Source organism: Quercus suber, unplaced genomic scaffold (assembly GCF_002906115.3).
Source record: "Quercus suber isolate HL8 unplaced genomic scaffold, Cork oak 2.0 scaffold_23, whole genome shotgun sequence".
Classification (NCBI taxonomy): Eukaryota; Viridiplantae; Streptophyta; class Magnoliopsida; order Fagales; family Fagaceae; genus Quercus; species Quercus suber.
In genome coordinates this window covers 1,546,929-1,572,533 of record NW_027069488.1, presented here as the reverse complement: position 1 = coordinate 1,572,533, position 25,605 = coordinate 1,546,929, and the positions used below count along the sequence as shown (strand labels likewise).

General features: G+C 35.8%; 2 protein-coding genes across 2 annotated transcripts; one reads left to right on the top strand and one right to left on the bottom strand.

Annotated features, from left to right (window-relative positions):
* The first annotated feature begins 101 nt into the window (after positions 1-101).
* Positions 102-2,832, top strand: LOC111988335 (clavaminate synthase-like protein At3g21360). The gene is made up of 3 exons (XM_024020124.2): positions 102-687; positions 1,062-1,315; positions 2,150-2,832. The coding sequence occupies exons 1-3, from the start codon at positions 319-321 to the stop codon at positions 2,508-2,510; spliced, it is 984 nt and encodes a 327-aa protein (XP_023875892.1). The 5' UTR covers positions 102-318; the 3' UTR covers positions 2,511-2,832.
* An 11,202-nt stretch (positions 2,833-14,034) lies between these two features.
* Positions 14,035-24,660, bottom strand: LOC111988306 (probable serine/threonine-protein kinase PBL10). The gene is made up of 6 exons (XM_065765892.1): positions 24,560-24,660; positions 22,714-22,794; positions 22,512-22,599; positions 14,755-14,852; positions 14,569-14,672; positions 14,035-14,051 (listed from the first exon to the last, which is right to left on the bottom strand). Exons 1-6 carry the CDS (start codon positions 24,658-24,660, stop codon positions 14,035-14,037), a joined length of 489 nt encoding a protein of 162 aa, XP_065621964.1.
* Positions 24,661-25,605: the final 945 nt, after the last annotated feature.

Genomic DNA, 25,605 nt, shown 5'->3' with positions numbered 1-25,605 from the left:
AATCAGTCGATGGAAATTATCCCAAAAACACAATTGTTTCTATGTTCTACACTTCTACTACTCGTTTTTACAAAGTATTTAAGACTGGGTTTTAGTTGCAACTTACATATGGTCTAGCCCATTAGAAGTGTTATGCAAACTTGGATGGACTGCCATAGTCACATCTAAAAGCCCAAAACCACCATTCATTGAACCTGGACACAAGCAACAAACGACCAGCAAAGGCCCTTCACTAATTTTCCCACCAAATTAAGTTGACAGAGCAAACAAACAGATTCCCAGAAAAACAAACAGAACAGAACAGAACAGAGCATAACCATGTCGGAGACATTCTTGGAATTCCAAATCCCACACCAAAAGCTTTTCAATGGAATTCAATTCCCTTTAGTTCTATCACCCAACCCCAAGTCCCAGACCCCTCCTTCCTCTCTGTCTCTTTTCACCCAAGCGATCAAAACCGAGAAAACTTTTCTCGATTCTGTTCTCCACAAGTCCGGTGCTGTACTCCTCAGGGGCTTTCCTGTAAATACAGCCTCGGACTTCAACGACGTCGTTGAGGCCTTTGGCTTCGAGGAGCTTCCTTACGTGGGTGGAGCTGCCCCTCGGAACAAAATTGTGGGTCGGATCTCCACCACCAATGATTCCCCGCCAGACCAGAAGATTCCTTTTCACCATGAGATGGCTCAGGTATATTCCGTAATTTCATCCCTTTTTTCGAAGCAATTTGGTATTGAGCTTTTATATTGAAGGTGTTGACGTTTTTATATTAATACTCCTAGTACAGAGTTTATATACAGTTTGTCGTTTCACCATGTGGACGACATGTCGTCGTTAAAATTAAATACAGTATCATTTTAGGGTGATTGGGTGAGTGTGGTCAACAGGGTGCCAAAACCTATCGTTTTTTGTGGATGAAAACGGCACATAGTTTTTGTATCCCCTGGTTCTAGCAAAAGACGGTATTGAGTGGTGGTATTCGAGTTTTAACTTCGTTGTGTAAGATATTTTTATCAGCATACCTTCTCGAGCTTTGTTTAGGACTTACTTGGGTTTATTAATAGGTTACTACATTCCCTTCCAAGCTGTTTTTCTTCTGTGAAGTGGAGCCTGGAAGTGGGGGAGAGACTCCTATAGTTCTTAGCCATCTTGTCTATGAAAAGGTGAAAGAGAGACACCCAGAATTTGTTGAACGACTGGAAGAGCATGGATTGTTATATACGCGGGTAATAGGAGAAGATGATGACCCGTCATCTCATATCGGGCGTGGGTGGAAATCAACATTCTTGACCAAAGACAAGAGTGTGGCTGAGGAAAGGTTTGTGATTTGAACTATTGTTTGTTATTTGAAATGATTTTTTTTTCCAGGCATTTGTGCATGACAAGCTGTGGTTCCTTATCTGGTAGTTGATTCTTGTAAAACATGAACAAACCAGACATGTTCCTGTTTTGATTAGGAATACATGCAATGAGATAGGTGAAACAAGTTAAAGCACAATCTACTTTGGACACAAATCTAGCTCTCAATAGCATGATCATAGACTCATAGTTCTACACCATAACAACTTATTAATGTTCTTGACAATAGTGTTATTCCAAGACTTGTCGAAACCACTTCAGTATATGTTTCTTTTGAAATCCCAAGTTGTACGGTGATGAGGGATAAAAAATTGCCATGTTGCAAGCTGTGATGGCATTTTTTCAGCAGAATTATTTGCATATGACCTGCTATATTCCTATGATATGCCAATGCTCTAGATTTTATCTTTATGGTGCTCAGGTTCACTGTAATATATGATCAGTATAGGTGAACTTCTTGTGTTCAAACTCATTAGAGCAACAACTATATTGTTGCACACGTTCTATTTGCTGAACTGCTTTTCTTGTGTAGCTTCTACTTGATAGATATTAGCAGGCTCAATGCCTTGCAAAAAGTATTGCAGGAGGCCATTGTTCAGGACATTCAGGACCAATCATCTTATAGATGTCCCATATATTCAATTTAAGTTCTTGCGCTATCTGTATAGCTAAGATCATCTTTTCATACGATGGCTTCAAAGTAGATTAGTGTATGCAATTACAAAGCCTTAACAGGTATAATATCTATTATTTGGACCTGGAGATAATATGGCTCTTCCAACACATTTGACAGGGCTGCTAATTTGGGGATGAAGCTGGAATGGCTGGAGGATTCATTGAAAACAGTAATGGGTCCAATCCCAGCTATTAAATTCGACAAGACAAGACAGCGCAAGATTTGGTTTAACAGCATGGTTTCTGCTTATACAGGCTGGGAGGATACCAGGAATGATCCTGTAAAAGCTGTTACCTTTGGAGACGGCAAACCGTTGCCAGCTGATATCATCTATGACTGTGTAAATATCCTTGAAGAGGAAAGTGTAGCCTTTCCTTGGCAGAAAGGTGATGTTCTTTTGCTGGATAATTGGGCAGCCCTTCATGCCCGAAGATCATTCGATCCACCTCGCCGTATACTAGCTTCACTTTGCAAGTAGTGTCGGTGCATCCTCACACTACAAATGTTTTTTTTGGTTGGTACGAAATTATTCAATTTTAGGCTGCATTATGGAGATGTATAAATGAAGTATTGCAATGGCATACAAACTATGTTTGCAGTTTATGCCACGTTTGTGGAGAAGTATTTGTTGAAGATGATGGTGTTTCTAAATTTGAGAAATTAGAAAAGGGTTTGAAATCGGAGAAAGTTCGAGGAAGAAGATGATTTGGGAGTTACTGTTGGGATTTTTGAATGATGATGAAATGAACCATATCACTAAAGTTGCTGTTGTTAAATGCATCATTTCACTTATATTGGTAGCTGAGTGTAATAGACTAAAAATGGTGTCATATCATGAGTTCAAAGATCAGTTGGCAGTGGCGCGAAAATCAATTGAGCTTAGTGTAGGGAATTCAATATGAAATTCCAACATGTGAGAAACAAAAAAAATAGAGAAAACACATACCAAGGAAAACAAACACACGCACAAGACAGTATTTACGTGATTGGGCAATTTGCCTATGTCCACGGAGTTACAAGGATTTTACTATTATCAAGGAAAAATTACAAATTGTGGCTACAATGTTTCTCTCTCTCTAAAAACATGACAACAACAGAAACCCTAATCATCAAGCTGCGTTTTTTACATCCTGTGCATAGGATACACAATGGGCTACAAAACGGGCCAAAAATTTTTCTCCATGGACTAAGCCTCAATAAATCTCCCATTAAAAACCACGTAACATTATTCGGATCGGGTTGGATCATCAACCGAATCAAACATAAACTAGGCTCCATAAAGCCCAACACTTAGTTGATTTCATTCCTAGTTTTACGGATCTGATCCGCATAATATGGAGATAATTGTTATTCAATTATTGATAGGATTTGTACTATAAATAGAACTCTGAGCTACAGATTGAAATTAAGCAAGAAATTAAATACAAGTTTATTCAGTTTCATTCTCTTCCTCTATCTCCCTCTCTCTCAATCTTTGTTCTTAGTTCTTCAATATTCAATCACAGTTTCTCTTTTGTTCTTGCTTCAATACAAGCTACTGCTTCTATAGTTTTTCTTCATGGTATCAAAGCCAACGCTTCCTGCTCAAAGTTCATCTATGGCTTCCTCAGGTTCAACAATGGCTTCCTCAAGCTCAACAATGGCTACCTCTTCGACTTCTTCGATTTCTTCAACAAATGTGATGAATCAGCCACTCCTTCTTTCAAACATGGCCAATATGATGACTGTCAAGTTAGACAACACAAATTACATAGTATGGAAGCAACAAATCTCAATGGTTTTGGAAACCTATTCACTCTTTGAATTACTGGAAGAACCTCAATTGATTCCTAAGAAGGTCTTGAAAGATCTTTCTGGTGTTACCACAACAATTCTGAATCCAAATTACTTACTCTAGAGGTCAAAGGAGAAAGCTTTGCTTACATTCATAAGCTCCACTCTATCACCTTCCATCTTGGCTCTTACAATAGGTTGCTCATCTGCTATGGAGGTCTGGAAAGTCTTGTAGAATAGGTTTTCATCCATTTCCAAATCATACATAATGAATCTCAAAGGTAAATTACATAACCTCAAGAAAGGAGCAAACACTGTGGATCTTTATCTGCAAAAAATCAAAGTAGTTAGGGATATACTACTAGCTGTAGGTGTGATTATAGATGTTGAAGAGCTTCTTCAGATCACAATCAAAGGTCTGCCTAAAGAATATAATGCTTTCAGGTTTGCAATAAGGACCAAGAGCACTTAATTAAGCTTTGATGAGCTTTCAACCATGCTGAATGCAAAAAAGAAATCACTCAATGAAGGTTTGGATGTTAAAGATCCAATCTTTGCTTTGGTAGCTACTTCCACCTTAAAGCCTAATGGCAACTACAATCAATACAATAGAGGAAGGGTAGAAGAAATACAACAATAGAGATGGAAGAGGAGGTAGAGGCTCAGATAATCAATCACCTCACTTCAATCAATTTTCTCAATTTCAGTCAAACCAATCCAATACAACTGTTGCAAGTCCCAGATCAGGAAGGCCAACTTGTCAGATCTGTGGCAAGCTTGGACATTTAGCCATTAATTGCTATCATAGGATGGATTATGCCTATCAAGGCAAACATCCATCTTCCAAGCTTGTAGCAATGGCTACAACTTCTAATGCTTGCCTTGCACAGGAGCAACCTTGGCTAGCTAATAGCGCAGCCGTTGATCATGTCACTGCAAGCCTAAATCAATTCAACTTTCCAAAACCTTATACTGGCCAAGATCACCTCACTGTTGGCAGTGGGTAGAATCTACCAATCACTCACATAGTTAAAACACTCATGCCTTCTTCATCTTAACAATGTTCTTAGAGTTTCATCAATTTTCTCCAATCTTGCTTCTATTCACAAAATCTGTCATGATAACAAGTGTTGGTGTTATTTTGATGAGAATATCCTTTCAATTCAGGCTTTGGCCATGAGGAAAGTTTTCTACCAGGGCAAGAGTGAAGATGGAGTTTATCCCATCTATCCTCATAAGGCTACTCAGCTTGCTTTGTCTTCCAAGGCCTGCAACAATGTTGCTAAGTCCACTAGTTTCAATAAAACACTTCGGCACATGAGACTAGGTCATCCTAATGATCAAGTTCTCAAGCTTCTTTTTCCTCATTTCAAATCTGTTCTAAATAAATGTACTGATGTACCTCACTCATGTAATCACTGCTTATATGGAAAAATGCATAATCTTCCTTTTCCTAAGTCTTCATTTCTTGCATCTTCTCTTTTGAATTGATACACTCTAATGTGTGGGGTCCTTCCCCTATGCAATCTATTGATGGTTTTAGATATTATGTACTGTTTATTGATCACTTTACACTTTTCACTTGGATTTATCTTCTTAAGTAAAAAATCTGAGGTCTTTTCCAAGTTTATAATGTTTAAAGCCATGATTGAAACACAGTTTTCCTCCAAAATAAAAACACTAAGGTTTGATGGTGGAGGTAAGTATACCTCTTTTGCCTTTAAATCCTATCTTCAACAACATGGCATTACTCATCAACTATCTTGTCTTTATACCCCACAACAAAATGGCCTTGTTGAGAGAAAACATAGACATCTTATTGAAACTACTATAACCATGTTATCTCAAGCATCTGTGTCCACTACCTACTGGTCCTATGTTGCTTTCACAGCAGTTTCTCTCATCAGTTTACTACCTACATCTATCCTAAACTTTGTCTCACCTTGGTTCAAGTTTTATTCATCTCACCCAAATTTGTCACAATTGAAGGTTTTTGGTTGTGCCTGCTATCCCCACCTTAGATCTTACCCCACTCACAAGCTTGAACCAAGAACCAAAGAGTGTCTATTCTTAGGTTATTTCTTCACTTCTAAAGGATATCTCTGTCTTGATGTTCAATCTCAACACTTATACACTTCAAGACACGTCTTATTCAATGAGACTAAGTTTCCTTTCCCTACTCTTAGCAACTCTCTACACTCTTCATCTTCTCCAACCTTAGTGTTATCTGATTCCCTTTGGTTGTCAAATCTTCTTTATCTTCACTCTTTTAATCAACCATCTCTATTGGATCCTTACACATCTTCAACCAGTTCATCAGTTCCTCTCAATTCCTTTATTGCTCAATTTGCACCTCTACAGCTAGATTCTGCACCATTGCCTTCTCCCTCCACACCTGCCAATCCCTCTCAACCTCACCCTATACCTCCATCCATGGCCACTAAACATTTTCTATAAGCTTCCTTTCTTATCCCAATTCCATCTTCAGTTCCTCCCCTTGTTGCTCCTAATTTGCATCCTATGCAGACTAGGTCCAAAAATGGCATAACTAAGCCTAACACCAAACTATGCTATAAGACAGTCCTAGATTACACCTACACAGAACCTCCTACATACAAAATAGCCTCTAAATATCCTAAATGGTGTGAAGCCATGGATGTTGAATATCAAGCCTTACAAAAGTAGCACACTTGGACTTTGGTTCCAGCTCCTCCTCATGCCAATTTGGTTGGATGTAAGTGGGTTTTCAAGCTTAAGCTAAACAATGATGGCACCATTGCTCGTTACAAAGCAAGGCTTGTGGCTAAAGGGTTCCATTAGCGGTCAGGTATTGACTATTCTGAGACCTTCAGTCCAGTCATCAAGCCAGCCACTGTCAGACTTGTCCTTCCTATTGTAGTAAGTTGTAATTGGCCTTTGAGACAGTTGGATGTGTCTAATACTTTCTTACATGGAACCTCAAGGAGGAGGTCTATATGCAACAACCTCTAGGGTATATAGATGCTGCTCATCCTTCCTATATGTGTAAACTACATAAATCACTCTATAGACTCAAACAGGCACTAAGGGCATGGTTTGAGAGGTTTACCTTTCATCTCCTTCATCTTGGGTTCACTGCCTCTATGGCTAATAGTTCTCTATTCATTTTCCATTCCGCCAGCACCATCATCTACCTTCTGCTCTATGTAGATGACATTATCATCACTGGGAACAAGTCCAAGCATATCTCACATCTCATTGCTGCCTTTAGTGCTATTCTTGATATTAAAGATCTTGGTTCTCTACATTATTTTTTGGGCATCCAGATCACTAGAACTCAGTTTGGCCTCTCTATCACACAGTCCAAGTTTACCTCTAATGTCCTTTACAGGTTCCACATGGAGAACTCTAAGCCTACTAAGACTTCATGTTATCCATCCACTAGATTGCTCCCTCATGATGGTGTCTCTCTATCTGATCCCACTAAGTATAGGAGTATGGTTGGGGCACTTCAATAGTTGACCTTTACTAGACCTAATCTTGCCTTTAGTGTGCATCAATTGTACCAATTCATGAGCAAGCCTACTTCCACTCATTTAGGAGCTACCAAACGGGTTCTCAGATATATTCGTGGTACTTTACATCATGGCATCTCTTTCACGCCTAACCCTTTGACTCACTGCATTTTCAAATGTAAACTAGGCTGGTGATCCTATGGACTGTCGTTTCACCACTGGTCTTCTTGTATTCCTTGGTCCATGCCCCATTTCCTAGTCTGCAAAGAAGCAAGCTATTGTGTCTCGCTCTTCTACTGAGGCTAAATATCGCATCTTAGCCACCATTGCTGCAAAACTCTCTTGGTTTCGCATCTTGTTTAAAGAATTGCGAATCTCTCTCTCATGTTCCTGTCATTTGGGGTGACAATGTCTCTGCTATTGCCTTGTCTGTCAATCCAGTTTTTCATTCTCACACAAAACATATAAAGGTCGATTATCACTATGTGCATGAGAAGGTTTTACGCATAGATTTGTGTATTCGTTTTATTTTTGGTAAAGATAATTTGGCTGACATTTTTACCAAACCCTTGTCTACCCCTTCTTTTCTTCATCAACGACGCAAACTCCTAGTTGATTCCTCCCCCTGTCATTTGAGGGGTGATGTTGAAGATGCTAAATCTGAGAAATCAGAAAAGGGATTGAATTCTGTGAAATCAGAGAAGCCTTGAGGAAGAAGATGATTTGAGAGTTACCATTGGGATTTTTAAATGATGATGAAATACACCGTATCACTAAAGGTGCTGTTGTTAAACGCATGGTTTCACTTATATTGGTGGCTGAGTGTAATAGACTGAAAACGGTGTCATATCATGAGTTCAAAGATCAGTTGGTGGTGGCGCGAAAATCATTTGAGCTTAGTTGATTTCATTCCTGGTTTTACGGATCTAATTTGCATAATTTGAAGATAATTGTTATTCAATTATTGATAGGATTTGTACTATAAATAGAACTCTGAGCTACAGATTGTAATTAAGCAAGAAATTAAATACAAGTTTATTCAATTTCATTCTCTTCCGCTTTCTCTCTCTCTCAATCTTTCCTTATCAATCTTTGTTCTTAGTTCTTCAATATTCAATCACAATTTCTCTGTTGTTCTTACTGTTAGGGTTTGTGCCCTAAAATCCAATTTATTGGCATGTCATGAATAATTATGTTGTTTAATTGTATGAGACCATTTATGAACTAATGGGACATTATCTTAATCTATGAGATGCATAGTATGTGATTTATGTGAAAAGTCACAGAAAGATATAAATCACAAGTTCTTTGTAAACTCAGAATTTTAGTTCGTAGTCGGTGATGAAATTGGGCGTTTTATCTGCGAAGACTATAACATATCAACTAAGATGATTTGTCTTGATCATGGAAGTGGAGACTTCTAGTTGGTATGTTGATATGTTTTAAGAGTTAAGACATATTGAACTGGACCGCTGTGAGATTTATTATTCTCCTAATGACTGTCAAATGAATAATAAAGCTCACGACTTCTATTTACATCAACTCTAAATCCTGAGAGAATAATGGACCTGATCATGAGATGTAGGTTGCTTTGATATATCAGGAGTGAGATCTATAAGTTATGGTCAAAACCTCAGTATGTTAGGCAGCCGCATTTAGTGTTTGACTATAACATATCAACTAAGATGATTTGTCTTGATCATGGAAGTGGAGACTTCTAGTTGGTATGTTGATATGTTTTAAGAGTTAAGACATATTGAACTGGACCGCTGTGAGATTTATTATTCTCCTAATGACTGTCAAATGAATAATAAAGCTCACGACTTCTATTTACATCAACTCTAAATCCTGAGAGAATAATGGACCTGATCATGAGATGTAGGTTGCTTTGATATATCAGGAGTGAGATCTATAAGTTATGGTCAAAACCTCAGTATGTTAGGCAGCCGCATTTAGTGTTGATAGAACATGTATTCTCAAGATGGAATTCATAATCTCTTAACGGAGATATAAAATATTCCCTTGAGATAAGTTTAATGGGTTTGGTTATTCAGAGTGTTGGGTCCAACCACTTTAGTAAAGAGTTACTAAAGTATATATTTATGGAATTGGATTTCATAAATATATAATGAATAACAATAAGAATTAAACCGGGTACTCAAGGATTAAGATGTAGTAACCTTCAAAGTGGCAGTCAATATTAATGACATTGTATTACTACGAATATTTTAATGAAGGGGTTGAATGTATAAAAAAGTCTTGGGAAATAATTTATAAATAAGGCATAGAGTGCAATTATATTCTTATAGTGGTATTGAATATAATTAATGGTAACTTTGGACTTGTCAAGAGTTGACGGAAAAGCCCAAGGCCCATTGGAGCTAGTGTCTTATTGGTCCCTTTGGTCCCATCTCAAGCCACAAACTAAAGCCCAATTGGATAGGCCCAAAAGGCTAACCCAATTAGAAATCAGTCATTATTTAATAAGTGTTATTAAATAAAGAAACGATGAGAATGGTTTAACGTACGTAAGATGAAAAGAAAAAGAAATCAGTTTTTCTCCACAAGGAGAAGGAGAAGGATTTTTCTTTGAGAATCTATATACAAAAGACTGATTGAGAGACCACACATCTTGGGCACCATGTGGAATTGAGATGAAGATTTGATGTAGAACAGATAGCACATGCCTTCTTGGAGCAGCAAGAGCGCAGGAAGTCACAATGCAAGATCAAAGGGGGGTGCCAGTAGGGGCCATCAGAGGTAACAGTGTCGGAATTGCATGAAATTTGGCAGGTTGAAGGGAAACGGCGTTCTGATCCAGATTCATGATGCCATGAATGTCTCCAAATTTTAGGCAAATTCCTTCGTTAAGGCCCCGAAAACAATGTTTTTGCTATTAATAGTAATATTTGTTTTTCCTTAATAACTTTTAGTTTAAAAGTCAGAATAAGGTCCCGTCTGTTTTGGGACGACCCTTAAGGTCAGTAGTTTATGATTTTGCGTTTAACTCAATTTTGCCATTTTTGGTAAAATTCGGTAATTTTGTCACCTAATCGCTTAATTAGTGCGAATTAGGGTTTTAAACATTTTTGCTCAATATTTATATGTTTTGTAGCCGTCAGAGGCAAAACAGACTATTATCAATAAACACAGACATTTTGTCAAATTTTCTTCTAGTGGATTCCAGTTTTATCTCCTTGTGGATTCAGGGAAACCCCTCGTGGATTCGAGGTTTACTACCAGAAACTAACAGTTTAGTTTCTGTTTCATCAAGAGAGCATCGTGTGTGCTTCTCTTCAGGCTTCCGCGACATCAAGATTGAAGGTATTCTCAAGTTTGGTTTTGAAATTCACTGCACCAAGGTACGCTTTCTATTCTTTGATTCTAGTAATTCATGGTTACATGTTTATCTTTCATGATTGAAGTAGATCCGTTTTTTTGTTGCTTCCGCTGCGTGTGTTTTTGTATGAGATAAAAAAACCCAACACTTGCTTCAATACAAGCTACTGCTTCTATAGTTTTTCTTCAGTATCAACAGAGTATCAGTTTGCACAAACAAAACCTATTACAATAGCTCCACAATAGAAATTTGAGTGAAAATTTAACCTACCTGTCTAGTTAGACCCAAGCCATACATGAAACTAAATGCATACCCTTTTTTTGTTTGCCTCCACGAATTCTTCTCCTAGGATATATCATATTATCACGGGGCTATCACCTCCTTACTTTTTGAAAAAATACTAGTTTTGTGGTCAAATGCACCACCTCATGAGAATTATGGCAGATTTTAGAAAAATGTTTACATCTTAATGTCGAGCATGGATTATGCAAATTCACTACCAACTTGCCACCTTGAAGAAAGAAAACTCCTCTATAACAGACTATTCTCATCAATTTACCAGTTTGCCAACACTCTTGCTACTATTGATCAACCACTCAATGATTTTGGGGTTTTTGGTTTCTTATTGGCTGGCCTCGAATCCGAATATGACTCCTTTATGACTTAAGCGTCGCCGTAATTGAAGCCACAAAGCAATCATATTTGTAATTGAGGCCAGCCAATAAGAAAGAAATGGCTCAAAGTCATTGAGCGGTTGATCAATAGGGGCAAGACTTGTAAATTGATGAAAATATTCTGCTTAGAGAAGTTTCCCTTTCTTCAAGGTAATAAGTTGGTAGTGGATCTGCATTATCCTTACTTGACACTGAGATGTGAATACTATTTCTAATGTCTGCCATGCTTCTCATGAGATGGTGCATTTGACCACTTGCTAGTATTTTTCAAAAAGTGAGGAGATGATAGCACCGAGAATTATTTGATCCTGAATTCATCAAGAATTGATTTGCACCATCTGTTTGAGTAGTGATGGCTTGTGGTGGAATTGGTGTTGATCCATCAAGGTAGCCATAAAGGTGTTGCACTTTCAAGTAGGGAACAAGTTGAGCCTTCCATAGAAGATAGTTGTCTCTGTAGGTTTGATTGAGGGTGAATGTTGTTAAGATTGGTGAGAGAGATGTTTGTGGAAGATGAAGAATTGGTGATGCTGATGTTATTGGAGGCAAAAGGAAGAAGTAAAGAAAAAATTATTGGCTTGATACCATGTAAAGATAATAACGAATGTAATATAATGTGCTGCCTTACCAAGAATGATGGTTGGGGCTATTGTATATATAACTCAACGTTGATTAATTTACAGCAATTGGATAACAACTGTACAGATAATAAAATTGAATTTAAACAATAAGATCAGTAGAGATAATTTCAACTAGGATTTATCCTCAGATTTCTGTATGCCATCTCTTCCATTTGAATGCGATTATGATCCCTTATTAGTCTTTGAATATAAGTGTGCTGACTTAACATTATCTGTAACAGTTATAAACCTACGCTGCTTGACCTGGCTAGGTCCAACTATAAATGTATAAAGGAATTAAGCTGGTAATGGAATTGAAAAATATTAAATAGTTCAAATAAATCATGCATTCAAATCCAAAGTGATGGCTAAGTCCTATCCCTTCTCTTTGGTTTTGTTTTTAGTTTTTCTCCTTTCTTTGGTAATAGAATGTCTTATTCAGCCAAAAAAGAGATAATAGGCCATAACCATGACTAAAGCACAACAAAATATTTTGTAACCATGCTTTGTGATAATTCAAACTGTTCATATCAGCATCTATGAGGTAGAATGTTTTAAGTTGCGTTTCATCCAACACAATTTACATTTGAGAGTTTCAAAGTTTGTGGCAGAACAACTATGAAGAAAAGGTCAAAATATAATGACTGATGTAAAGATGAAAATGAGCCACTTAAATAGCTTGTATTACAAAACGACGTACACCCCTCAGCCACATTTTACATCAAAATTTTCTCACATTAACTTCAAAAAGAATACCACATTATAAAGATTTAAAAATGATAGCAGAAGACCAAAAATGATGATGCATACTGCCATCTTACTACCTTACTAGGGTAACTCAGCTACTGTACACAAATAATTAATATGGATATATAGGCCATAAGTTGGAAAAAAAATAAATAAATAAAGAGTAGTAAGTGGGCTGAAAAGAAACTTGCCCCACTATGCAATCTTCCTTGGACAAGGCCACTGAATACTTGGCTGTTCCCAGCAAGAGTTGCTTCCCACTCCACAGAGGACAGGAGAATCTGAGACACAGATATCACAACTTGCTTCATGTCAGGACGAGGAATAGGATCCTCATCCACACATTGCTTTGCCAGCATGGCCAACTATGCAAAGAGAAGCAAAATCAGGAACAAAATAATGATGAGGTAAGTCACTATATAGTGCAACTTCCTAGGCAGTTTTAAAAAATCAATGAAAGGGCTTATTTCCTTATAGAGACAATAATGAGAATTTCTTTGCCTGCAAGTTGGTAATATAGACATCAACACCCAGTTTTCCTTATCATGATAACTAGATATAGAAATAAAGCTTAGGATCATATCGGCTTGGTTCCAAACTATTGAAGATATGTTGAATCACCAAGGGTATATAGACTGATGTCTCTTTCTTGGGTGGGATATCATGTGAAAAAATACCACCAGAAGTCCCATATTCCAATTGCTTGCGGATTTATACAGGCCAATATCACTATATTGGTATAGATCATGCTTCCCCTTTGCTTCTATCCAAAGAGAGAATAAGGGCTTCTTTCTTGTACAAATCAATATATCAATGTACTTTATACATAAAAATATTATCAATTAGTAAGAATTTTCTTTTTGATCATTTCCTCGTTGGCTTCCCCCAACACCCCGATCCAAAAAAGAATCATTTCCTTGTAGTGGACAAGGTTTAACTGTAACCAAGTATTGTCCCAAAAAGGCTGTGGAAAAACTTTTAAGACTCTTATTGTTAAGGCAAATAATAATAGATAAAATCAAACATCTGCAATAAACATAAACTAAAAGAGATCAAAAGGTGATTATAGATTACCTTAAATAGGCAGTCATGAGAATAAAGATCCATCGTATTTGGATCAATGTAATCCTTCATGCTTGACATGTTCATGGAGTCAGGGGAGTTCCTTAGAGCTCCTAACATTTGCAATTTCAGGAAAGCTTTAGAAAAAAAGCAGCACCCAACATGCATGCTTGCACAAGAAAGCAGTTCCAACATAAAAACACAGCCTACGGTGCAACAAATAATAATTAATACAGGAAGAGAATTTATGTGCAAGAAATTAATTAAAGTAAAAAGTGAACCATTCACAGGTCTAAGACTTTACTGAGCCTGTGAATCAAAGTGAAGCATAAGATAAATATGCATGAAGAATTACCCCAATTTATCTTTTTTGTTTTTGTTTTGTTATTATTTTAACACCATGTTTAAGCCCTTAGATTGGAATTGATGTGTCTCCTAGATATGATAGTTCTGAAATGGGAGCAATATGGTTGGGGAATATTTATTTTTTAAACACCCTTCTCAAATCTTAATCTTTGCCAAAAGAATTGGAAACTTAAGTCCTCAACCCACTTCAACATAAGTAGTAAGCATAGGATTCGGATTACAGAACCAAGAATTGAATTATCTATGAGGCAATTCTCAAGCTAGCCTACTACATACCCTATCACCTGATCATATTCCAGATTTAGTAGAATGAGCACCTCAAATACATAAAACATTAATTTTAAAGGAGAAAACCATTTCATGAATCAAGACAATATTATGTATTGGACAAATGTTGTCACATTGGCAGAACTTACAATGGATGCCAGTGAGCGTCTTTCAATATTTTTCATCATCATACCTTCCGTTAGTATAATTGCCTCCTTTCCAGATATAAGCTCAAAAAGAACAACACCATATGCGTAGACATCACTTTTGGTTGTGGCAAGACCATTACTCAAGTATCTGTATCAAAACAAGAAAACAATTGATCCTAGATGAACTACTTGTTAAGGACCATAGTAGCCAGCTATAAGTAGTCACTTACCCTGGAGCCAAATAACCGTATGTGCCAACAACTTTGGTTGTCGAAGCTTCTCCCTCACCTTTTTTTTCAACAAGTTTTGCCAAACCAAAATTTGAAATCTAGATGCAGAGAGGGGATAAAAACATATTTAGCAAGATGGATTACATGTATACAAAGAATATACATATTACATCAATGGATGCACTATGTTTGAACCTTTGCCCTGGAGCTACTATCAAGTAAGATTTTGCTTGTCTTGATTCTCGATGTACATAATGACTTTTGGTGTCTTATGGATGTATTCAAGACCTCTATCAGCATCAAGGGCAATCTGAACTCTCATGATCCAAGAAAGTGACGTATGATCTACAAGTGAATTGAACCATACACTGATTTAAGTAATGCATATATGTCTTATCAGATATGGCATAATATTGCAAATCAATCAATCAATGAAAAAAAAAAAAAATATATATATATATATATATATAAAAGCAGAAACCACATGTGGAAGAACATGAAATTTTGCCAAATGGCGCATTCTATGCAAAGTTGAAATATTCTCAAGTGCCATATCAGAGATAAGAAGAAATTAAATATTGAATTTTTGTATCATTTGGTCCAATGTTTCATGACAGTTCTAATTAAAAAATAAATATTCTTTGTATCATTTAGCTCAATATTTCAAGACTTTTCATCCCTTACACATACACACAAAACTCTTTACTTTTTAATTCATCATTTTCACCTCTTGCACTTCTACCTTTTTATATATACCTACCCATAACCCTTCATGCCATCCCAGATCAAATACACACAAACCAAAATTGATGCCATTTACCTTCAATCTTTCAACGATACCTACCTAGCTCTAACATTGTTATTTCATCTAATTCTAACATGTATAAGTTGGCTACAACCAAGGAAGGAGGCTGCATTTTATATTTAGTGAGAATGACAATTACGATTTTGATGTTAAGTTCGGATGTTGTGAAATTGTGGATTTTGTAAATGATGTAATTAACTGTGGGTGTTTAGGATGTATGTTAGGTTCTAAATGTTTAGAACAATTAGCAAATCATGAACACAAACTTGTCTAGATATAGATCTTAGAGTCTATAGGTTTTATTAGACAATGCTCAAGGCGATTCAAGTCAAGATTCAAGAATATATAAGCTGCAGGAAGAAGACTTCATATTTTGCCTGGTTCGATCGATCAAAGGACAGGCTCGATCAATTGAAAATCGTATCTGCAGAATTTTAAGTCGGCCCAAACAGCAGCTTAAGCCCATGAAGGATTAGAGTTTCAGATCTACTTCTCCCACTATATAAAGGAAACCCTAAGCTATGTTTTTGAGACTTTTGAGAGAGAGAAGAGAGTGCCTCTTTTGTATCTAGGGTTTTATACCCAAACTTCTCTAAATTATTGTTGCTCATACTTTGCTATTTGTGTGAATCTCTTGTGAGATCTTTGAAGAACTTTCCTTCACATAAACTTAGGGTTTTCAAGGTAAAGATTATATCAACATCTTGATGATCAACTCGGTTACTGCCTTTGGAGCTTAAAGAATAACAAGCGTGGGTGCTTGTAGCTGATTGGAGAATCCAAGAAAGAAAGAGTTCGTGGATTCAAAGCTTGCACGTAGTCGTGTCAGTAAGTTCTACTGGTGGGTAGCATTAGGAAGTCAAGCAGGGAGCTTGTAAGTCCTTTTGTATAAACTTCGATTCTTTCGCATAGTGGATTCAGTTTACCTTGAGGAAAGCTAAGTTAAATCCTCCTTAGATTTTTACCGTGTGGTTTCCTGGGTGATCATATCATTGTGTTAGTTATTATTCCGCTGCTTTATATTCTTGATATGATTGTATGTTTGTGATAACCTAGATTTGGATAAATTGACTAAGTTAATCATTTGGCTAATTAACTAGGTTAATCCAATTGTGTTTTAAGGGGTCCAAAACCTAACAAGTGGTATCAGAGCGGGTAGCTTTTCTGTTTTAGATCTTTTGATTTAATAGCTGATCATTGACCCCTGTTGTCATGGATAATTTGAAGTGTCTTTTTGCTTATGCTTCTACTGATTTTATTGATGCCTGTGATGTTTTGAATAAAAAGGACACTATTGTTTCTGTTGATTTTTTTGATGCTTTTGAAACTCTTCATAAGGAATTATCTATATCTTTGAAAATTGCTAAGCAATTTAAAGAAGAGTTAAAATTGGCTAATCTTGAAAGAGATGATTTAATTGTGAGATTAGATGAGTCTAATAAAAAGAATGAATTTTTGAGAAATCAAATTTCCTCTAAAGTGAGAAGATGAAAAGCTTGGAACAAGAGTTAGTTGAATCTAAAACTAAAATTGAAAATTTGAAGAGTACCAAGCCTGTTGTTGATAATAAAAGTGTTTCTGTTTCTCTTAAACGTAAAACTGAGAAAGTTTATATTCCTCCTTTCAAGAGGAATAATAAAGAAAATGCTTATTTTGCTAAGTTAAACAAAGGTAAAGGTTCTGAAGTAAACGTTGAAGTTCCTAAATCTAAGTCTAAACCTACTGTTAGAGAGCATAATAAATTTGTTTTTGTGTCTACCTGTCACATTTGTGGTGTTGTTGGTCATATTAGACCAAACTGTTCTTTGTTAAGGCAAAAACCAAAATCTGAGAATAGGTTTGCTGTTAGGAATATTGATGTTCCTAAATTTGTTCCTGTTTGTCACTTTTGTAGTGTTCGTGGTCACATTCGTCCTAATTGTCATAAGTTGAAATTTAAGCATTCTGTATGTCAATCTAGGATATGTGATGATATTTCTCCTGTCATAAGTCCATATAAATTATTTCATATTCTTTTAAAAAATTTGAGCTTGTTGGCATGTGAAAGAAATTTGCAGGATTTTAGTCTCTCTCAGAAGATTGGCGTAATTCCTTAAATACACACTGCTTCACATGGATTTTCACCTACAAAGCCGAAGACTCATGCTATATGGGTGAGAAAAGATTCTCCAAGGTGAGTGTTGCTAACTTGTCATTGATCTAATTCTTTCAATTAATTGTGAACATGTTTTATTTTTGTTTTTGGTTGTTTTGTTTTTTTTAGGTTGTTTTTAAAAAAAAAAATCCAAAAACATTGAAAAATTTCAAAAAGACAAAAATATTTTATTTTATGTCTTGTTTTATTTGTTTTGAGGATTACATGAATTATGATACATCTCTCTTGATTTAGAACATGCTTGACATTGTGGAGAAACTTGAATAGTTTGTGCTAAGCTATTTCTGATTTTGTGTGAGTATGTACTAGTTTGTACATGTACTCAAAGGTTAATTAAGAAATTAATATTTCTTATTTGTATACCCTCTATAGCTTAGTTTTGCACTATCATGCATTGCTTTTGCATTGTTCATTTAGCATAATATGTGCTTTTTGTTTTTGGTCATAAAATTTGTTTTTTAAAACCAAAAAGATTTTTGTGTTTTATATTTCACACCTTGGATTTATAATCAAGGATTGGCCATATTATCTTTACATAACAAGCTTGTGTACCTTGTTTAGTTTTGATGAGTTTATTTATTGCACTTGACTAGTTGAAACTTTGTAGTGCATGTTGTGTGGAAAAGATATTTATGGTGTTTATCACTTTGTCTTAATCTTGAAGTCACATGTTATTTGACTGTCGGACTTGATCCTTTTGAGAAAGGCATAAATAACCATCTCACTACTGTTCACTAGCCAATCATGAACACTTTAGTGCATATCATAAGATTTTGTGCTCGAGAAAGTGCAGCACATACACAAAAAGAACATAAGATGTAGCCTCGGTTTAATTGCTTAATGCTTAAAATTGGTGTGTACTATTAGGCTTGATGCCAAATCACATAATTAAAATTGGTGTGTACAATATGAGGCAAAAATTCAAGAAACTTACATGATTGCAAGCTTATGTTCTAGGAGATGTAGGAGTTATATGATATAGCTCTTTAGGTGATAGTCTCTTTTGAATTCTATGTGATGGATTTTGTAGATTTTGTGATTGATTGCTATTCACATATCGCTTCACATGTATCTCAAGGTTTTGCTAGTTGCACACACTACACAAGTTACTCTTTCCTAAACACTGTACATGTTACTGTGTGTGTTTTTGGTCTTACCAACCAAGTTTGAAAATACCTTGAGTATTATGCAAAACATTTTTTTTTTCTTGAGAATTTAAAGGGAGAATGGCTAAAATTTTCTTTGGAGAAACTGGGCTTAAAACTTGGGTTTTTGAAAAAGCATTCCATCTCATACTCATGCATTTTGTTTCAACAATTTTAATGCTTTGAGGAGTAGTTTTCAAAATGTGGTTTGTGTTTTTTCAAAACTGTAATTTTTCTCAAAATGTTGTGAGCCGCTGCTTGTTTCAATCGATCCAATCTATTTTTCGATCGATCTAAAATTACTTAAAATTCTTATAGAAATCTTGGATTGATTCAATCGATCGAATGTAATTTTCGATCAATCGAATATCGTGAATCATGTTTTTAAAAACTCAGATCTGACTTTTTCAAAGTCACTTTTCAAAAAAAGTTTCAAACTTTTCTTTTCTCTCTCCGACTCGGCAAGGCTCCACAACGATTTTTTTGTTGTTTTCTTCCAAAATTTTTGCAAGGTTTCTCTCTCCTTGAGCCGGTATGTCTATATTACCCTTTCTTTTGTAATTTTGTTCATGATTTCATGCATTAATTCATGGTATTTGGGTAAATTTTTGGACTATGCATTAATTGGGATTTTTGTTTAATCAAGCCTTGTTTTGTGAAATTGATCAATGGGTTTTGTTGCTATATGGATATATTCATGATCTATGATAGTTAATTTGATCAATTTGGAGTTTTGTGAAAAATTGAAAATTCTAGGGTTTGAAATTGATCCGATTTGGGGATTTTGTTCAATTGGGTTTAATTGATAAAATTGTCTTGTTGTTTTGATGAAATTGGTCATTCTAATCTGTTTTTCAACCATGTGTGATGACCAATTTATCAATTTGCTTCAAAACATTCAAGTGGTTTTTCAAATTTTTTGGGGTTTTTGTTAGAAACTCTATGCTCAAGCCAATTTTGTGAATTTGAATTTATATTAAACTTAGTTTCATTACAGTTTTGCAGTCATATCTCTCATTGTTTTCACACATGCATACACTTTGCTAAATTGGGTACTCAACTTGATTTAAAAATTGATTGATTAATTTTTGAGTCCTTTGTACATTCTAGTATGTGCTATTTTTATGTGTTAACTGTAGAAAATTATTTTCTTAAGAGATATGATGGATAATCAATGTGCAAATATTTTTCTCTATTCATGCAACTGTTTATGGGTCACATAGTGTTAAGTTTGCATTTATTGAAAGAGAGAATTTTTTTTTTTCATGCATATCCTCACCTTAGTTTTTAACTTTGGTTTGTGTGTTTTTATTATCCCCACCCCCTTTATTTTTTCCCAAAACTGTTTTTTCCCAAAACTTGTTTTGTTTTTCCTATTTTTATAGGGGGAGAAAAGTTTTTTTTTTTTAACCTTTGTGGTTCTTATGGAGAGTTGTTGCTCTTCGGAGGGGGAGATGTCTCTATTTTCTATAGAACTTGTTTTGTGTTCCCTTAATTCTCTATTTTCTCTTACTCTATTGCGTATGTTTTCTGTCTACCTTCTGATTGGGTAGTCTTTGTCAATACGTGACAAAAAGAGGGATAAATAGTTGTTATGTGGGAATCCTGTCTGTTTTGTTTAGGGGGAGTTGAAATTGTTTTTGTTGTATCTAACTTAAGGGGAGAGTTAGTTTACTTTTGCTTTTTATATTCTGTTGTACTTGTATTTTTCCACACATGCGTTTATGCGTTTTGTTTAGTATTTCAGGAAATATACAGGTTGATTCAGTTGTGCTACTGTCTACACTTACAACTGATAGATAGTAGTTAGGTTGAATTTGGGCAACATTGTGTAATTGGGCATTTTATTGTATTAGGTTGTTCTTGTATTTGAGCATTTCATTGTTTATGTAAGTTTTGTCACGAATTGCCAAAAGGGGAGTTTGTTAGGTTCTAAATGTTTAGAACAATTGGCAAATCGTGAACACAAACTTGTCTAGATATAGATCTTAGAGTCTATAGGTTTTATTAGACAATGCTCAAGGTGATTCAAGTCAAGATTCAAGAACATACAAGCTACAGGAAGAAGACTTCATATTCTACCTAGTTCGATCGATCAAAGGACAGGCTTGATCAATCGAAAATCGTATCTACAGAATTTTAAGTCGGCCCAAACAACAGCTTAAGCCCATGAAATATTAGGGTTTCAGATCTACTTCTCCCACTATATAAAAAAACCTTAAGCCACGTTTTTGAGACTTTTGAGAGAGAGAAGAGAGTGCCTCTTTTGTATCTAGGGTTTTGTACCCAAACTTTTCTAAGTTATTGTTGCTCATACTTTGCTGTTTGTGTGAATCTCTTGTGAGATCTTTGAAGAGCTTTCCTTCACATAAACTTTAGGTTTTCAAGGTAGAGATTATATTAACATCTTGATGATCAACTCGGTTGCTGCCTTTGGAGCTTAAAGAATAACAAGCGTGGGTGCTTGTAGCTTATTAGAGAATCTAAGAAAGAAAGAGTCCGTGGATTTGGAGCTTGCACATGGTCGTGTCAGTAAGTTCTACTGGTGGGTAGCATTAGGAAGTCAAGCGGGGAGCTTGTAAGTCCTTTTGTATGAACTTCGATTCTTTCGCATAGTGGATTCAGTTTACCTTGAGAATAGCTAGATCAAATTCTCCCCAAGTTTTTACCGTGTGGTTTCCTGGGTGATCATATCATTGTATTATTTATTATTCCACTGCTTTATATTCTTGATATGATTGTATGTTTGTGATAACCTAGATTTGCATAAATTGACTAAGTTAATCACTTGGCTAATTAACTAGGTTAATCCAATTGTGTTTTAAGGGGTCTAAAACCTAATAATGTATATTTTGTTTTAGAATTAAGGAGAAAGAGAGACACATTTTATATTAACTTTTATTCTATAATATTCCTCCTGTAAACGTGTAATAGGTTGTGGGTCTTAGGCCCACCTTGTTTACTTGTATATCACATATACTTGTACTACATACTCTACTTTCTATATAAAAACACTCATGTATATTTTATTACTTAAGAAATACAATACATTCATGCAATATTTCGAACATGGTATTAGAGCCACTACTCTAACTTTCTTGTGTCTTGCAATCTTGTCTTTGTTGGTATTCTCCGCTGCATCATCTTCTCCGGTCAGTAAACATTTTCGGTGCCCTTTCCTGACTACTCCACCTCTGTCAGAGGTCCTTAGGTTGAATCTCCACCACCAGAAGCTCACTCTTTGCCACCAAGAACATTGCCTTCGTCGTATTTGTCCCTCTGAACCTTTGATTAAGACATAAGACATATCGCCATATAGATCGTCAACCGATCTGCTCAACACTATAAGAATCATCCTTATCGAACACCGCATGCACCTCCACGTGCCGCCCAAACATTCAGTGAGTTTCGTCCACACGCTGCTAGAAATCTTGCTAACGTCATCTAGCTCATCCGCTAACGTCACCTACTGACATCATCTGCCACATTAACCCTAGTTGACTCACATGTTGTCATCATCTCCCACGTCATTTGCTGATTCTGCTGATGTCATCTTCAGTTGACTTGGACTGATGGATGACCGTTGACTTTCTACTATTTGACTATTGACTTTTTACCAGAGTTGACTTTTTGCAGTCCGAGTTCTCTTTACCCAATATTTCGCGTAGATTTCATTTTTGCATATTTTGCTTCTAAATGAAGAATAAGGACATGTCTTCTTCTTATTACCACAATCGTTGCTGACAATCCAACAAAAGTTTTTGCAATTTTGCAAACGTCTTGGTCATAATATTGAGACTTGCTATTGTCGCAACAAATCAACTGGTTGCATTTCTACTACTACTATTACTTACATTGAGAGTATCCAACCAATGTCTCCCATCTCCGCAAAGTCCGCATCTTCTGGATCCACTATCAGTATTTCCACAGCTGACCTTCAAAACATCATCACTAATAGCATTCGTATGGTTGGTAATGCATCTTATTCCTCTTCTATCTCAGTTTTATCTGGTTTGTCTCCTTCCTCTTGGCTTATGGATTCTACTTGTTGCTTCTGTTTGTTGCAATCACATGACACCTCACTCGTCCTTATTTTCTCATCTTGAACCTGCACCACATCTTCTTAATATTCCACAGCAAATGGTGCCACAATGTTTGGTCATAATATAGATTCTATCTCGACCTCCAACCTCTTGGTTCCTAGGGTCTTTAATGTTCCAAACCTTTCTTACAATTTATTTTCTGTGGGACAATTAGTTGAGTAGTTTTATCACATTACTTTTGGTTATTCTAGGTGTACTATGCAAGATCCGAGGATGGAACAGAAGCTTGGGACCGGTCCCAGAGTTGGGCATATGTTTCCCGTGGACAACCTTCATCTTCTACCTATTACTCATGTTTCTGTTGCTGCTGCAATTTCTTTTATTCCTTCCCTTGCACTTTGGCATGCCCGACTTGGTCACACATCTTCCTTTCGAGTACAACACTTAGCTTTTTGAGTTTTGTTAGTGTAAAGTTGTTATTTACAACTATTTTGTGTTGGTTTTAATTCTGTGCCAAATTTGATTGTAATTTTATTCAATCATTTTTCCCTATATTTATGTGGGGAATTTAATTATAAAGGTTGAGTGCGAAAGAGTGTAAAGACTCAAGCTTAAAAAAGCACACGTGGATTTTGCGAGAAGCTAACCCGCAAAGTAGCCACATGTAGAGTACACGACTGGAATACGAAAAGTCATGACAGCTTGGTGTTTTCATAAGTGTCTCGCAGGTAAGGCCTTCCCATGAAATATTCGCAAAACATTCTGTTTGGCTAATTTGTCATGTTTGTTTTACTAAGTCTTTACCCACACTATATATACCCTTATTACCCACATATTGTAAGGAGTGCTTTTTAAAGAGAAAACCCTAGCATACACACTTGATAGTTAGAGATTGTTATTATCATGCCCTAAACCCAAAAGGGTCCAAAGCATGAGAAAAACATCCCAAGGGCACCTGTAGACTTTTCCTTTTTGAAAAATCAAACTATAGGAGATCTTTATCTTCCTTTCTTTTCCAAAGGATAAGAATATACAACCATACTAAAATCTCCACATTACAAGTCAGAGGTCTATAACACATTTACGAACAATAACTAAAAATCATGTGCCTCCACATAATACATGAATATATTACAAAACTCTGATTAAATTACACAAAGTCACAATCTTATCGAGAATAAGGACCTTAACATCGAGTCTAGGCCTACCACGCCAAGGGCTAACAAACCTCAAGTGATCCACCTCTAATAGAATTAATTAAGGTCTTGTTGAACATAGCAAGATCGAATCACCAACTATTTACAACAAAAGTCTCCAAATTTAACATAGCACTCTAATCATCACCAAAGAAGTAAGCTCCATACCCAAGGTATAGCTAATAAATCTGAAAAATTGTTAGAGGGTGGGATAAGCTAACGCCCAGTAAATAGCATAATTAATGAGGGTGGGGGAAATGCAAGTTTCATCTTTAATAATAATAATATGATATGACAAAAATGATTAGATATTGAAACATAAAGTTTCTCAAAGTAAATAATTTGAAATATACTATAATCTGTGAGCACCAACAATATAATTTCCAAAGCCATAATATCTAACATAGGGTAAATTATCATAAATATACCACACTACCACATAGACCGGTCAGGGGATCTACCCATTCACAACTGGCATGATATTGTCCTCTCTGGCATGCAGACTCTTGGCCCTATGGATAGCAGCCTCACTTATACCCTCAAGGTTTTTCTCTCCCTCCATGGGTAACAGAGAGAGTGCGTTAAATAGGACCTCTTTTGCATGTGGTCTCTTGGCCCCATGGGCAGCAGTCTCACCCACACATAATCAAGAAACCTCTTCCCCCCATGGGCAGCAGGGAAGAACACATCATCCAAAGTGAAAAGGCACTAACCTAAATTTGATTCCGTTGTCACAAAGACTACAAAAACCAAACCGAGTGATCACCGAGAAATCACACATGGCATGGTGTTAAAATCACATAAAGCTCACAGGTTACATTACTTTGAAACACATAGTTTATATCTAAGTAGTTTCAGAAAAATCTTAAATAATCTAACTTCTACAAAGTTTGTAAGGTTTTCAACTTCATTCTTGTCAAGAGATTTTCTATCAATTTCCCACATAACAAGACAAGATAAGCATCTTTGAATTTTCTAATATACTATAAAATCCATGATTTCCTTATCAAAGATTAAATAAAAGATACTTATTTTTCCATATCAACAATTCATGCACTTCCCTAAATACAATACCAAATAGGATGCATTTTCATATATAATTATATATATATATATATATATTAAGGTTACGACACAATAGTTTTTAGGAAAATATAGTTTCCATTGGTAGTTTTCAAAAGTGTGTCTAACCTAAAAACAACATTTATGCAATATGGTTATTTTTCGAAAATCCCATTAAAAAACTACTTACCTTGCAACCCGCAAAAAACCTAATTCTCCAAGCTCCAAAGGAGATTAGCTAGAACCTCAACAATATCAAGCAAACCTAACACAATAAGCATAAAGTTTAAAATTGTATCTATCTACAATTTAGGAATTGCCAAATAAGCGCTTAATTAGGTAAGCCTAGTATTTAACTTCATCAATAATAATATATTCCACTTCCAAAGTTTCTCAACAAATTGATTCACAAGGCATAAACTTCAATTTATAAAGTTAACCCATT

Coding starts and splice junctions, on each gene's coding strand:
- LOC111988335 (XM_024020124.2), top strand. CDS start 319: ATGTCGGAGACATTCTTGGAATTCCAAATCCCACACCAAAAGCTTTTC. Junction 688..1,061: donor TTCACCATGAGATGGCTCAG/GTATATTCCGTA, acceptor GTTTATTAATAG/GTTACTACATTCCCTTCCAA. Junction 1,316..2,149: donor AAGAGTGTGGCTGAGGAAAG/GTTTGTGATTTG, acceptor CACATTTGACAG/GGCTGCTAATTTGGGGATGA.
- LOC111988306 (XM_065765892.1), bottom strand. CDS start 24,660: ATGGAGGGAGAGAAAAACCTTGAGGGTATAAGTGAGGCTGCTATCCAT. Junction 22,795..24,559: donor ATCATGCCAGTTGTGAATGG/GTAGATCCCCTG, acceptor GATGTTTTGAAG/GTCAGCTGTGGAAATACTGA. Junction 14,673..14,754: donor TACGGTTATTTGGCTCCAGG/GTAAGTGACTAC, acceptor GTTTTGATACAG/ATACTTGAGTAATGGTCTTG.